At 38.9% G+C, this 12,830-nt stretch overlaps 1 protein-coding gene across 1 annotated transcript in view; it reads left to right on the top strand.

Moving 5' to 3' along the window:
* Window positions 1–12,830, top strand: part of rasgrf2a (Ras protein-specific guanine nucleotide-releasing factor 2a) — a 31,970-nt gene that overhangs the window by 15,891 nt on the left and 3,249 nt on the right. The window contains exons 12-23 of the mRNA XM_027139651.2: window positions 233–369; window positions 1,105–1,187; window positions 1,733–1,981; window positions 3,744–3,836; window positions 4,198–4,601; window positions 5,538–5,672; window positions 6,933–7,039; window positions 8,288–8,400; window positions 10,415–10,475; window positions 10,777–10,880; window positions 11,533–11,617; window positions 11,721–11,918. Coding sequence (XP_026995452.1) covers window positions 233–369; window positions 1,105–1,187; window positions 1,733–1,981; window positions 3,744–3,836; window positions 4,198–4,601; window positions 5,538–5,672; window positions 6,933–7,039; window positions 8,288–8,400; window positions 10,415–10,475; window positions 10,777–10,880; window positions 11,533–11,617; window positions 11,721–11,918 — 1,769 coding nt within the window. The remainder of the gene's footprint in view (window positions 1–232; window positions 370–1,104; window positions 1,188–1,732; window positions 1,982–3,743; window positions 3,837–4,197; window positions 4,602–5,537; window positions 5,673–6,932; window positions 7,040–8,287; window positions 8,401–10,414; window positions 10,476–10,776; window positions 10,881–11,532; window positions 11,618–11,720; window positions 11,919–12,830) is intronic.

Genomic DNA, 12,830 nt, shown 5'->3' with positions numbered 1-12,830 from the left:
TGTATATGAGTGTTATTATCTGCTCTGTTGGCACCACATCCAAGGTGTCCCTCCAGTCAGCTGGTATAGACTCAAAGTTCCCTCTGACGCTGTGCTGGATAAGTGGTAAAATAAAAAAAATTTTAAAAATCGGATGACGTATACTGTATGTGTGTTTCGTTCCATTTTAAGGCTTCTTGGAAAAGCTAAAGCCATGTATCGATGTTTAAATTAATTTTGTTTTGCCTTTTAGACACTGCTGCTGGCCAGGGCTTCAGTCATTTAGAGTTTAAGCTGCTGGTCGAGCCAGCTGATGGGCCGTCCTTCGCAGTAGTCCTGCTGGCACCGTCTCGCCAAGAGAAAGCTGCCTGGACCAGCGACATCAGCCAGGTAGGCATTAGTGTGTGCAACTGTGGTTCACTTTAAGTTCAAAACATATAACAAGGTAACTCTTGCCAAGTATAAACCATACAAGCATTTACCTTTGAATGAACTGGACTGTTGGACTGGTATGCATACACAAATACAGAAAAAAGCTTTCTTAAAACTCAGCACCATAGCCACGAGCAGGTGGATCTCTGGAGGGCTGTGTGTTTTTGTAGTGCAAGCGGGGTTAAAGCTCTGGGGAGCCCAAGCTGCTTGTTTTGTTGCGGGCTTGAGGGTGTTTCCAGTTTCTCCCATCAGCTGCAGAGTCCCACTGGGGCTGCAACACACAGCTTCTTCAGCCATACTAATATGTCATATATCAATATACAGATATACCACATATAGTATATAACTAGTTTAAAAAAAAAAAAAGTTGCTAATGTTACTAATAAGTAAAACAATAGTAAATTGCTTTTTTTTATCTTAAGTAGTTGCTTCGGTGTAGCCTGTAAAACTAATTTATTCTGTAAAATCTTAAAAGTCTAATTTTATCACATCACACTTCTGTCACATTAAAACAAACATTTTTACAGTATTCTGTTATCATCATTTTTTTATGTTGGAATTGTAGAATGGTCTTTTTTTTTGAAGAATTGTCTTCATATTTGAAGAATGAAGCGGTAAGTAGGAAGTGAAAATAAAAAAAGGTTAAATATAAATTGTTTTTTCTTCCTGTTTTTTGGGGGGTTCTTCTCACAGTGCATCGATAACATTCGCTGCAATGGCCTTATGACCAGTGTTTTTGAAGAGAACTCCAAAGTCACTGTGCCTCACATGCTCAAGTAAGAATTTCAAGAAAATTAAATATCCATTACAATGCAATGGCTTTCTTTTCAGGAAATGAAAATGAATGAAGACTGAAGTGGGTCAGTCAGGACTGTATCATTTTGAACTAGTAGCTAATAATCATCACACAATTCTTTATTTTTTTATTATCAATCCATCCTGTTTTATAGCTTGTCGACGATTACATTTTTAAATGAGTTAAAATCTTTCTTTTTACTAATTTATTGGAGCATCTGTAATAAATTCTAATGGTATATAATGTAATTTTGATTAGAACAACATACAATTTCCTGTATTATAGCACATACTGCAAAAGTATAACAGAATGAATCTCTATATCTAAATACAAATTTATATATAAATATATAATTGCTTTATATAAATCACAACATAGATCTTTTTTTTTCTATGTTTAAGGATATACTGTCAAAATCAACACAGATTTAAAACTTTCTGTCAGTGTTTGACTTTAACTTGCCCATTCACTTGAAATACCTTTTGAAGCAAAATTCTGAAACACAAAAGTCACTGTTCCCTTCAGGTCAGATACAAGGTTACACAACGATGATGTGGATATTTGCTTCAGCAAGACACTCAACTCATGCAAGGTGCCACAGATCCGCTACGCCAGCGTTGACCGTCTTCTGGAGCGGCTCACTGACCTGCGTTTTCTTTCCATCGACTTCCTTAACACGTTCCTGCACACATACCGCATCTTTACCACTGCGGCTGTGGTCATGGACAAATTGAACGACATCTACAGGAGGCCATTTACCTCCATACCTGTCAGGTCAGGCCTCACAAATAAACAGGCTTTTTGATTGCATAAGTATTCACCCCCCACCTATCTGTATGCAATTAAAGCATCAATAATATACTTAGCATCCTGAAGTCCAAGGAGATGCCAAAACATGTTCACGAGAAAGTATGGGAAAGTATCAATCAGGGTTTTGTTATTAAAAATATTCTAAATGTGAACATCCTGCAGAGAAACATCACTAAATAATGAAAAGAAAATGGCACAAACATAACTCTGCCTAGAGGAGGATGGTCATCAAAGGTCATTGACTGGGTATGGAGGGCAGTAATTAAAGATTCAGCCAAGAGTCCAAGTGTAACTCTGAAGGAGCTGGGGAGATGAAACATCACAGCTTGGGGTTAATGAAAGTGTGTTGAGCCACATGTAACTCTTTTTGAAGTTTGAAAAATGGAATGGTGGAGAACATAGGTGGTGACAGAGTTTATGTTCTGTAAAGCTGCTTTGAGACAATGTCTATTGTAAAAAGCGCTATACAAATAAACTTGATTTGAATTGAATTGACAGAGTGTGGCTAGCAGGTGCTTCAGCATCCCCAAGAAAGAACAACGCTCCCGCAGAGCAACCCCAGAACAAATGAAATAAAGTAAAAACATTTACGTATTACGCATGTGTAACATAACATCACGTGACAAGTTGCAGCTACGCTTGCATAGGTGTAATATTACTACATTTCATTTTAAAAATGGAGCGGTTTCTTGTGCTAAATAATATTTAATACTTAATAAATAATATTGTGCCTGGTAATTCTAATTCAGATACTGCTTTTAGTGAAAATGACAATATAAACATACCTAAGCTCGAGGTACAAAATGTTTCAAATGTTGATTGTTTGGACACGGAGCAATCTGAAGAAGATTTTCCCACATATGCAGAGACAGCATCTTCTTTAATTCATCAAATAATAATAAAAATTTAAGTTGCACTGTCCTGGTGGTTTGAGACTCAAAATAGTAACTGGTAACTATTATTAAGTAGTATCTGGTAAATATATAACCCTAGTGCTATTGGTGTTTGTTATATTACCATTGACTGAAATTCTGAAGTTTTCAATGATTGTCTATGCCAAATTATTTTATTTTGTAAACATAGTGCTTCTTTATTTTCATAAAATTAAAAAATATATCAAATAAAAATGATTAAAAACATAAGCCCAAGACTTATTTTGCAAATATTATTTGTATTGGCTCAGCTTCCCCTTTAAACTGGCATGTCCTCAGCACCTGCGTTCATAATTCTCTGGTGCCACTGCTGGTGAAGAATAAATATAGAATAGAAAAATGATATGGCCTTGACCCAAAATGCTCCATTTGGCTGAAACACAACACTGCTCATCACCCTTGGAAGACTGTTCTTACAGTAAAACATGGTGGTGGCAGCATCATGATGACACTTACCCTGGATCCTTTGACTTGCTTCTCTTGCTAATGCCGTCCTTACCCAGTCACTGAGATTTGGTAGATGGACTCTAGAATATTTCCATTTTTGAAAAGGATTCAATGGCATTCTGTAGGATGTACACATTGGCACATTTTATAGTAACCAATATTTTTCTCTGTTCTGTCTTGATAACTTCTTGGTTTTCATAGTTTTACACTTATGCAATACCTATACATAAAAAAAAATAAAAAAAAACATTCTGTGTTTGTTGTGTAATGGTGGTGTGTACAGTCAATTGAGCTGTACGTCAAACCCTCTACCTTCCTCCCTGCTCCACTATCACTGCCATTTTCAGGATTCAGCACCACTCAACTGACCGTTTGTCCATCTCCTCCATCTGTCCAGACTACAGCCTGAAGATCACAAGGCTTGCCCTGGACCAGTCTAAGTAAATCTATCATGACTTTTTATTAGTCCTTCTCCTCCTCTCTCTCATCCCATTCTCATACTCACCTTTATCCTCTTATGTATTTTTTGTGTGCATCGTAGCTAATGACCTCAGTCTGTTAATTATAGACTAATTTTAGTGCTGTGTATGTCTTCCATCATCACAGCAACCATAACACCCAGTACTAAATTCCTGGGGACCATAGGGATTCCCTCGACTCTGTAAAGTCGTTTTGAAAGCTGTTTTCCGAGTAAATCTGCCATGCTTCTTGCTTCAGTGAAAACAGTGTTGCTATGTATTTATTAATCTCTCGGCTTTCTCTCTCCATCTCTACGCCTCTGCACCTCTTCTGGTCTCCCAGGTCTCTAGAGCTCTTTTTTGCCACTAACCAAGGCCCGTGGGGCAATGATCTACAGAACAACAAGTCCCCCCGTCTGTCACGCAAGTTCTCTACACCTCCTCCTCTTTCAATACCTTCATGGACATCTTCACCCATGCATTGTCGTAAACTGTCGCTCAGCTCACCTGTAAGTGGTGTGAAAGCCATGGCTCTGGATCTCTCAGCCTCGTCCTTAACAGTCAGTAGTCCCACATCCACCTACAACCCCATGATCTCTTCTCCACCCCCCAACTGTACTAAAGCTCCACTGGACCTGAGCAAGGGCCCCAGTTCCCCAGAGCTAGGCCCCAGCACACCAGAGGAAGGTGGGGAACTCCCACGTACTGACGCAACCTGCGGCAAGCTAAGGAGGAGTGTTAGGCGGAGTAAGTGAAGAGACTTTATCTATTTCCCATTCAAATACAATGACCTTAGAGTTATTATTTAATGTTCAATGTCAGTGTAAAAGTGCATTACCACACTGTGTAAATTTATTTTTAAATCCAACATAGAAGAATTACTTGGATTAACTTTGTCTTTATCTTCTTATTTGATTGGCCTTTTGGTTAACCAGCCTGCACTGGCTTAGAAAAGATTGAAATCTGGATTGCCTCATTAGACACATAAATAATAATTTACATTTTCAAATAATCCTAACCACAATAAAATACATAATCACATCTTCTGAAAAATTCTAATTTAAAGATTGCATGTGTGCATATAAATTCGCACCAAACCTGAAAGATGACGAACTGGTGCCTTTAATCGACTCCCTTAATTATCATAAAAAAATAACAACAATAATACTTCTCTCTCTCTCTCTCTCTCTCTCTCTCTCTCTCTCTCTCTCAATCTCCAACACACACAAAGAGGCATATAAACAGAGGAATCCTTAAAAACAGCTTAGGAAAGGGCTTTTCTGTGATCTAACATGGTATAAGGAATGGGGATCATCTTTGTCCTGAGAGGAAAATCATGTCCAAATTAAAATTTAGATGGCTCAGGTTCTGGTACACAATGGCTGCCTTTTCTTCATTTCAAGCTTCAGGATTTATAGACATTGCAAGCAGCCTAATTAGATATTTTTATCTCACTGTTCCATTTGCTCTGCTGCCACCATGAGGATAAGCGTACATTTTCACATTTTACACTTACCTTATAAATCAGAACTTGACTAATGATCTTATGAAACACTTCATACATTATGTATATTTTGTGAAACATTTCAGCAATTGAGGCAGCTTGTGTTAAATATTTGCTTGTGTTAGTCCTTAATACCACAGAAGAGTCATTTAAATAACGTTTATTTTGTTGCTTGACAGATTTAGAGTCTTTGTCATTTGACAAGTTCATCCCAGAGACTCCTACCTCTGTTGAGTCAGGAGACTTATCTCTGTGCAGCTTGTCCTCTACCCCTTCCTCCACCCCACGACACCCGCGTTACAGACAGCCAGGAGGTAAAGATTTTGGATTTCTCAAATTTCTCACATCTCTCATTTCTAACATCAACAACAGCACCCGAGCCATACATAGTGCTGTTAGATTTGTTTTTTTGCTGTTTCCCGACAACCATCATATCCTGCCGGGATCTGACAGGTCAGTCCATGGAGAATTTGCACTGAAAGGTGTCTCCTGCCTCCTCCTTTGCCATAGCAGCAGTTGGACATAGTCATAGTGGCCTTCAAGGTCAGACATTACTTATGAGCCATGAGAGCTTCATCATCAAGCTCTCCATGGGCCATGTCCAACATGACAAGGTCCCAAAGGGCAGCTGGTTTTGGTTTAAAAACTGTTTTATAGAGTGATATGAATCATTCTCTTATGCTTGAAATCTCGATTAGTCGAGAATACACTATATGGCTAAAAATGCTGTATGTGGACACCAAACCATCACATCTTTATGTGGTTCTTTTACAAACTGTTACCACAAAGCTGGAAGCAAACAATTCTATAGGATGTCTTTGTATGCTGTAACATTACAGATTCCCTTCACTGGAACTAAGAAGCCCAACCCTGTTCCTGTATGACAATGCTCCTGTGTACTAAGCAAAGCAATGTTTACCAAGTATTTTGGCCAACAATGCGTCCTGACTTCATCCCCATTGAACAGCTTTGGAATAAACTGGAATGCAGTCGGCACCCCAGACCTGTCTGATCTCACTACATCTGTTGTGCCTTAATGGGATTTTTTTTCCGATCAAAAAAGAAAAGCCTTCCCAGGAGAGTGGAGTATATTAGAACACTCACTCACTCATTTTCTACCGCTTATCCGAACTACCTCGGTTCACGGGGAGCCTGTGCCTATCTCACCCGTCATCAGGCATCAAGGCAGGTTACACCCTGGACGGAGTGCCAACCCATCGCAGGGAACAGACACACTCTCATTCACTCACGCAATCACACACTACAGACAATTTTCCAGAGATGCCAATCAATCTACCATGCATGTCTTTGGATCGGGGGAATAAACTGGAGTACCCGGAGGAAACCCGGGTGAACATGCAAACTCCGCACACACAAGGCGGAGGCATGAATTGGAGGTGTGAGGCGAACGTGCTACCCACTAAGCCATCATGCCCCCCCCATTAGAACAGTAAAGTGGAAAAAATTTAGAGTGAGATGTTCATAAAGTGCATGTGGGTGTGATGGTCAGATGTCCACAAACCTTTGGTTATATAATGTATGATAGCCTAATACTAGCTATTCACTCTCACTAGGTTTCACCAGCCCAGAGAAGTCATACGACAAGGAGTTTCTTATCCGCCGGGCCGCCACTAACAGGGTTCTCAATGTCCTGCGACACTGGGTATCCAAGCATTCGCAGGTCAGTTCTATATTATGGATATCAATTGTATATGCGTTTTACAGGCAACATAAAATGACTGCTAAATACTTCATTTTCTATTACAGTATAGTTTTAGTAACTTTGAACCTGGAAGTAAACCAAGAGCATTTTATATAGTTTTGGGTACATTTCAAGCAGGTCATTAAAAATGCAACTAAATAACAGAAGTCAGACAATTAAAGAGAATCCCTGAGTAATCTAATGTAAGGATGATAGTAAATGGTAGATTCTTAGTAGAGTTCCTAGAGTTTTTGGGTCTTGGGTTTGATTCTTATCTTGGTTTACCATCTAAGTGGAGATTTATGATACTCCAATTTCCAGATTGACCTCCTGAAAAAGCTGCCAGTAGGTAAACTGACTACAATGAATTGCCCCTAGGTGTGAATGTAGATGTGAATAATGCACATGAACTCGTGTCTCATTTTTTTGATACATCCGATTGGTTCATGGTACAATTGGACAAGATCAATGTCTTGGAACAAAGAATAAAGTATTCTTAATCAGGAAAAGCTGCTGTTTCAAGAATGCTTAAAACAACCCAACAGGTTGTCTGTTTTACTGCAAACGTTGTGTGTTAAACCTAAACAGTCTACTATTGTTACTTAAGTGTTGTGCACTGGCTCTCTGGATTCCTATGCCTTATCCCTCTGTCAGAGTTGCTCTGTTCATCACCGTTATTCCACACAATTGGTAATGATTGCAGTGAAATGTCAGCAGGACCCCTACAGCTCTGTATCACTGCCTCCACTCCCAATAAGTGTCAGGGGCCAAGAAAGGACATGACACGTTTTGTGTTTATCAAAGTAACTGGCTGGGTGTTGCCATGAAGTGTGGGGTTTTTCTTGTAAAAGTGAGTTAATGTGTATATTGTGATAGACTGGAGTAGCATCAAGGGTGTATTCTTGGAAACTTTTCTGATAGGGAAACACCTATAAAGCTTGCTTGCCATGACTCTGTAACAAGCTTGCCAGGCCTATCTGTATCCTAGAGTTGCAGCTGGGTACTGGATAGGAACAAATAGTGAAAAACTATTTGAGATCTTTCAAAAGGAAGCCATTTCAAAATGAATCATTTTATTTGTTCTTTCCTATATATGCTATAAACGTGCTGTTGTTTTACTCTTAAGTGTAAACAAATATTTTTAATGTGTGTGTGTGTGTGTGTGTGTGTGTGTGTGTGTGTGTGTGTGTGTGTGTGTGTGTGTGTGTGTGTGTGTGTCCTGCACAGGACTTTGATATGAACAGAGAACTGAAGGCTGGAGTGATCAATCTGCTAGAAGAAGTGCTGAGGGATCCTGATCTGCTACCTCAGGAAAGAAAAGCCATAACCAACATACTAAGGTTGTACCAGAAGTCATCAAACTCATTCTTCACATATCCCAACCTCGAAGGCTGGTTTCATTGTACAGGTTCAACCACTGAGGCCATTAATATTTGCAAATTGAAAATTCTGAACTTCCAAAACACATAACACTTGTTTAAAGATTTTTTTAAGCTTTCCTACAATTGCAATAACTTTGCTTTGTCTGACAATGAGAAGTTGATGTAATTTTTTTGCTCCTGTAATCCAAAGTAATGGACACATAAAGGACAATAAATAAATACAGACTTTTCAACAAATGTTGAAAACGCAGGAAAGAAAAACCTGTCAAACGGAGTAAAAAAAAAAAGGAAAACAGAGAAGATAAAAAAGGGAAAATTACAGCTTAGTAACATCACTGATCTCACAAAAGGGGCGTATGCCTCACGATGAACATCTAAACACAGTGACATCCTTACAAAATTTGGAACAGGTAAACATAATCAAAAGTCCTGTGACTGAGAGTGTGGGGTTGGTGGTTGCTGGGCGTCAAACGTATTTGTTGGAATTGAAATAACGGGAGTCGTCAGATCCTTACAGTTGGCATTTTTCCTACTTTTAACACATCTATTTTTCATGCCTTCTTTTGAAATAATGTTGTGTCAGTCAGCTGTCTGATGACAATGACCCATTAGTTCCTCAGGAGCTCTTCATTGCAATATTATAAACTGTTGTAGAAATGGCATTATTTACATTTACATTGGGGAAGTCGTGGCCTAATGGTTAGAGAGTTTGACTCCTAACCGTAAGGTTGTGGGTTCGAGTCTTGAGCCGGCAATACTACGACTGAGTTGCCCTTGATCAAGGCACCGAACCCCCTGACTGCTCCCTGGGCACCGCAGCATAAATGGCTACCCACTGCTCTGGGTGTGGGTTCCTCTCAAGGTTTCTTCCTCATATCATCTCAGGGAGTTTTTCCTTGCTATACTATCATAACTTTTAAGTTAATCTTTTTTAAATTTATTTTAACTGTATATATTCATTGATTTATTTGTATCCTTATTTTTTCTTATTATATATTTATTTCTTTTTTTCTCTTCTGTTTCCATACTTCTGTAAAGATCCTTTGAGACCATGGGTAATTGTTAAAAGCGCTATACAAATAAATTAAATTGAATTGAATTAAATGTACAGTGACATCTTGAAGCAGAGCATGATCTCCTCCCTTTGGATACTGGGCTGTAGTGCAGTGTTCCAACATGATAACGACCCCAAACACACCTCCAAGGCAGCCACTGCCTTGCTAAAGAAGCTGAGGGTAAAGGTGATGGACTGGACAAGCATGTGTCAAGACCTAAACCCTATTGAGCATCTATGGGGCATCCTCAAACTGACGGTGGCGGAGTGCAAGGTCTCTAAAATCCACCAGTTCTGTGATGTCGCCATGGAGGAGTGGATGAGGACTCCAGTGGCAACCTGAGGGACTCTGGTGAACTCCAGGCCCAAGAGGGTTAAGGCAGTGCTGGAAAATAATAATGGCCACACAAAATATTGACACTTTTGGCCCAATTTGCACATTTATACTTAGGGTGTACTCACTTTTGTGGCCGGTGGTTTAGACATGAATGGCTGTGTGTTGAGTTATTTTGAACTGATAGCAAATTTACACTGTTATACAAGCTGTACACTCACTACTTTACATTGTAACAACGTGTCATTTCTTCAGTGTTGTCACGTTAAAAGATATAATAAAATAATTACAAAAAAATGTGAGGGGTGTACTCACTCCAGTAAGATACTGTATATTTAACAGTGAACACATTTAACTCCTGCATGAAGATCCTTAAGAAACGAAAACACACAAGTTTCTCTTGTGTGATTTTTTTCTGACGTGTCAATGATTCACATCCATTATATCCGAACGCTGCACAGTGTACCAGCATGTTTTTTTATATCTACATATAACAATAAATGAAATGAATGAAATAAACACTCTGTGTTAATCCTGACAGAAAATAATATCCATCTAACCTGCTTGTTTTTATTCTATTTCAGTGCCATTTCTCAAGAAGAACCAGATGACACGCAGCTTAAAATCAAAGATATCCTCTATACGGTGAGCATGGTCTGTGTGCCTCACTCAGAATTAGTGTGTATTGATTGTTTAGAGTGAACTATTGAGCTAAAATGCTTTCTTCCTTGTCAGCCAAGCCACAGTCTAATAAAGAATCAATGCTAGTTCCTCCTTGCTATCTCATCTCTTCTGTAAGCAGCTACATAAATCAGTCAGATAAATAATTAGAATTATACAGATACAAGCCACAGCTTAGTATTTCCTGTTTAGTGTAGGGAGATAACTGTAAGCTAACACTGAAATATACCACTGTAGATTTTATGTGTTTGTATATGGTTCCTAGGCTGAATACTCCAAAATGGAGTGTTTTGAGTCTCTGTCTGCCATGGAGCTGGCTGAGCAGATCACCTTACTGGACCATATTGTGTTTAGAAGTATTCCCTATGAGTGAGTATCTTGCAGTCGAACCTGCTGAACAGTAGAATATACAAAGTACATAAGAATAACACGACTCACGCATACACGCCCTTGATGGTGCAAGTTCTCTAGCACATTAGAAGGCAGAATAAAATCCCTTAAGTGTCTGAGAGGATGCTGGGCTTTCTTCACCAGGATGTTCATGTGACAGGAGCATGATGTAGGTGTGTAAAGGAAGGGAAAATGGAGGAGTGCAGAAACATTACACATCTTACACCTCAACATTACACATCAAAGTAGAACAGATTTGTGGTCAGACGTCACTAAATAAAAAAACTCTATTTTTTTCCTTGCGGGCTCGTTTGGGGTTTTCGTGGATGACGAAAATAATGCTTCATTTTCCCGTCAACAGTAAATGACAAAATGACTCAATGCAGCTGAGACACGAGTTTTAATCATACAATAGACTACAACTACCAAGTTTAGTAGTAGTGCTCCATCAATCTCACACACACACTCACACAAACAAGTACAATCACACTATTAAGAGGCTGTGTTATGAACATGCAAATCTGTATCGCACCCATGCTACAGTGGTAAGTCTATTAATTGTACAAATCACAGACGTATATGTTGCACTGTACAGCCCTGACCATTGTAATATGCCTGTTGCTTTCATCAGGGAATTTCTTGGCCAAGGATGGATGAAAGTGGACAAAAATGAAAGAACTCCGTACATCATGAAGACTAGTCAGCATTTTAATGATGTAAGCAAGCAGGGGAAAAAAGCACTGAAGCGAGTTTGACTGTCTTCTTTCAGCTAATGCCTCTCTCTCTCTATCTCTCTCTCTCTGGATCTCTCGTGCTCAGATGAGTAATCTAGTGGCATCTGAGATCATGTCTCACACAGAGGTGAGCTCCCGTGCCAACTCAATCGAGAAATGGTTGGCAGTAGCCGATATCTGTCGCTGCCTCAACAACTACAACGGCGTGCTGGAGATCACATCTGCTCTCAATCGCAGTGCCATATACAGGCTGAAAAAGACCTGGGCCAAAGTCTGCAAGCAGGTACACTAACATGTGAAATTGACCTCAATTAACCTAAATTTCTACATTTTAGGAATAGGTAGAGAAATTATTTTTCATTAGATGTTTAGTTCATTGTGAAAGAATATAACTGTCTTGACTATTACAGCTTTTCAACTGTTAACAAGTATCAGTCAACAGTGAAGACGCTTTTTCAAAAGTCTGCACCGGCAACATGAATCACTTCCAAACAGTTTGTCTCCAAAACAAAAAAAAACTTTTCTACATGTCTTTTTGCTTTGCATCAATTATTTTCTTTTCATTGTATTGACTGGATTATTAAAATAATGTATACTATAACAACAATGAATCAGAAATGCTGCAGTTTGATTAAATATCCTTTATTTTGTGAATATCTTTACAGAAATATATCATTAGCCTTCTTTTTGCAACTCTTCTCCCCCAACTACTATTTTCCTTGATCAATGTTTCCAAAGAGAATCATACCATTTTTCTAAAAGATTGCAGTGAAATACTAAAAGTAAAAACAGGACACCTGAGGGGGCTTTCAGCTGAAACTGTAATTAACATTGGGATTACTTTTAAACATTCTGCTAATTCCTAGTGGTCCAGAGACTCAGGTATCTGTAACCAACCCAGCCACTGAAGGGTTAACTCTCAGTGCTGGTCCCAAGCCCAGATAAAATGTGCCTGGAAGGGCATCTGGTGTAAAACCTGTGCCAAAAACCTCATATATTTCAATATGGTTACTGCAAGAATTCAGCCAAAGTTCTGTTTTGAAAGCATTTGGTGGTTTGTACAAATGACAAGGGTTTTAAAAGAGGTCACTGAATGCATTTTATTTAAAAGCAGTGAAAATTAATGCATTTTGGTCTGTATAGACTTCTGTTTTGTTAAAAAAAAAAGGTGAATAAAAAGTTGTTTATTTTTTAT

The sequence above is a fragment of the Tachysurus fulvidraco genome, chromosome 20 (assembly GCF_022655615.1).
Source record: "Tachysurus fulvidraco isolate hzauxx_2018 chromosome 20, HZAU_PFXX_2.0, whole genome shotgun sequence".
NCBI lineage: Eukaryota > Metazoa > Chordata > Actinopteri > Siluriformes > Bagridae > Tachysurus > Tachysurus fulvidraco.
The sequence above is the reverse complement of the archived record's forward strand: the minus strand, read 5'-3'. Positions and strand labels throughout refer to the sequence as shown.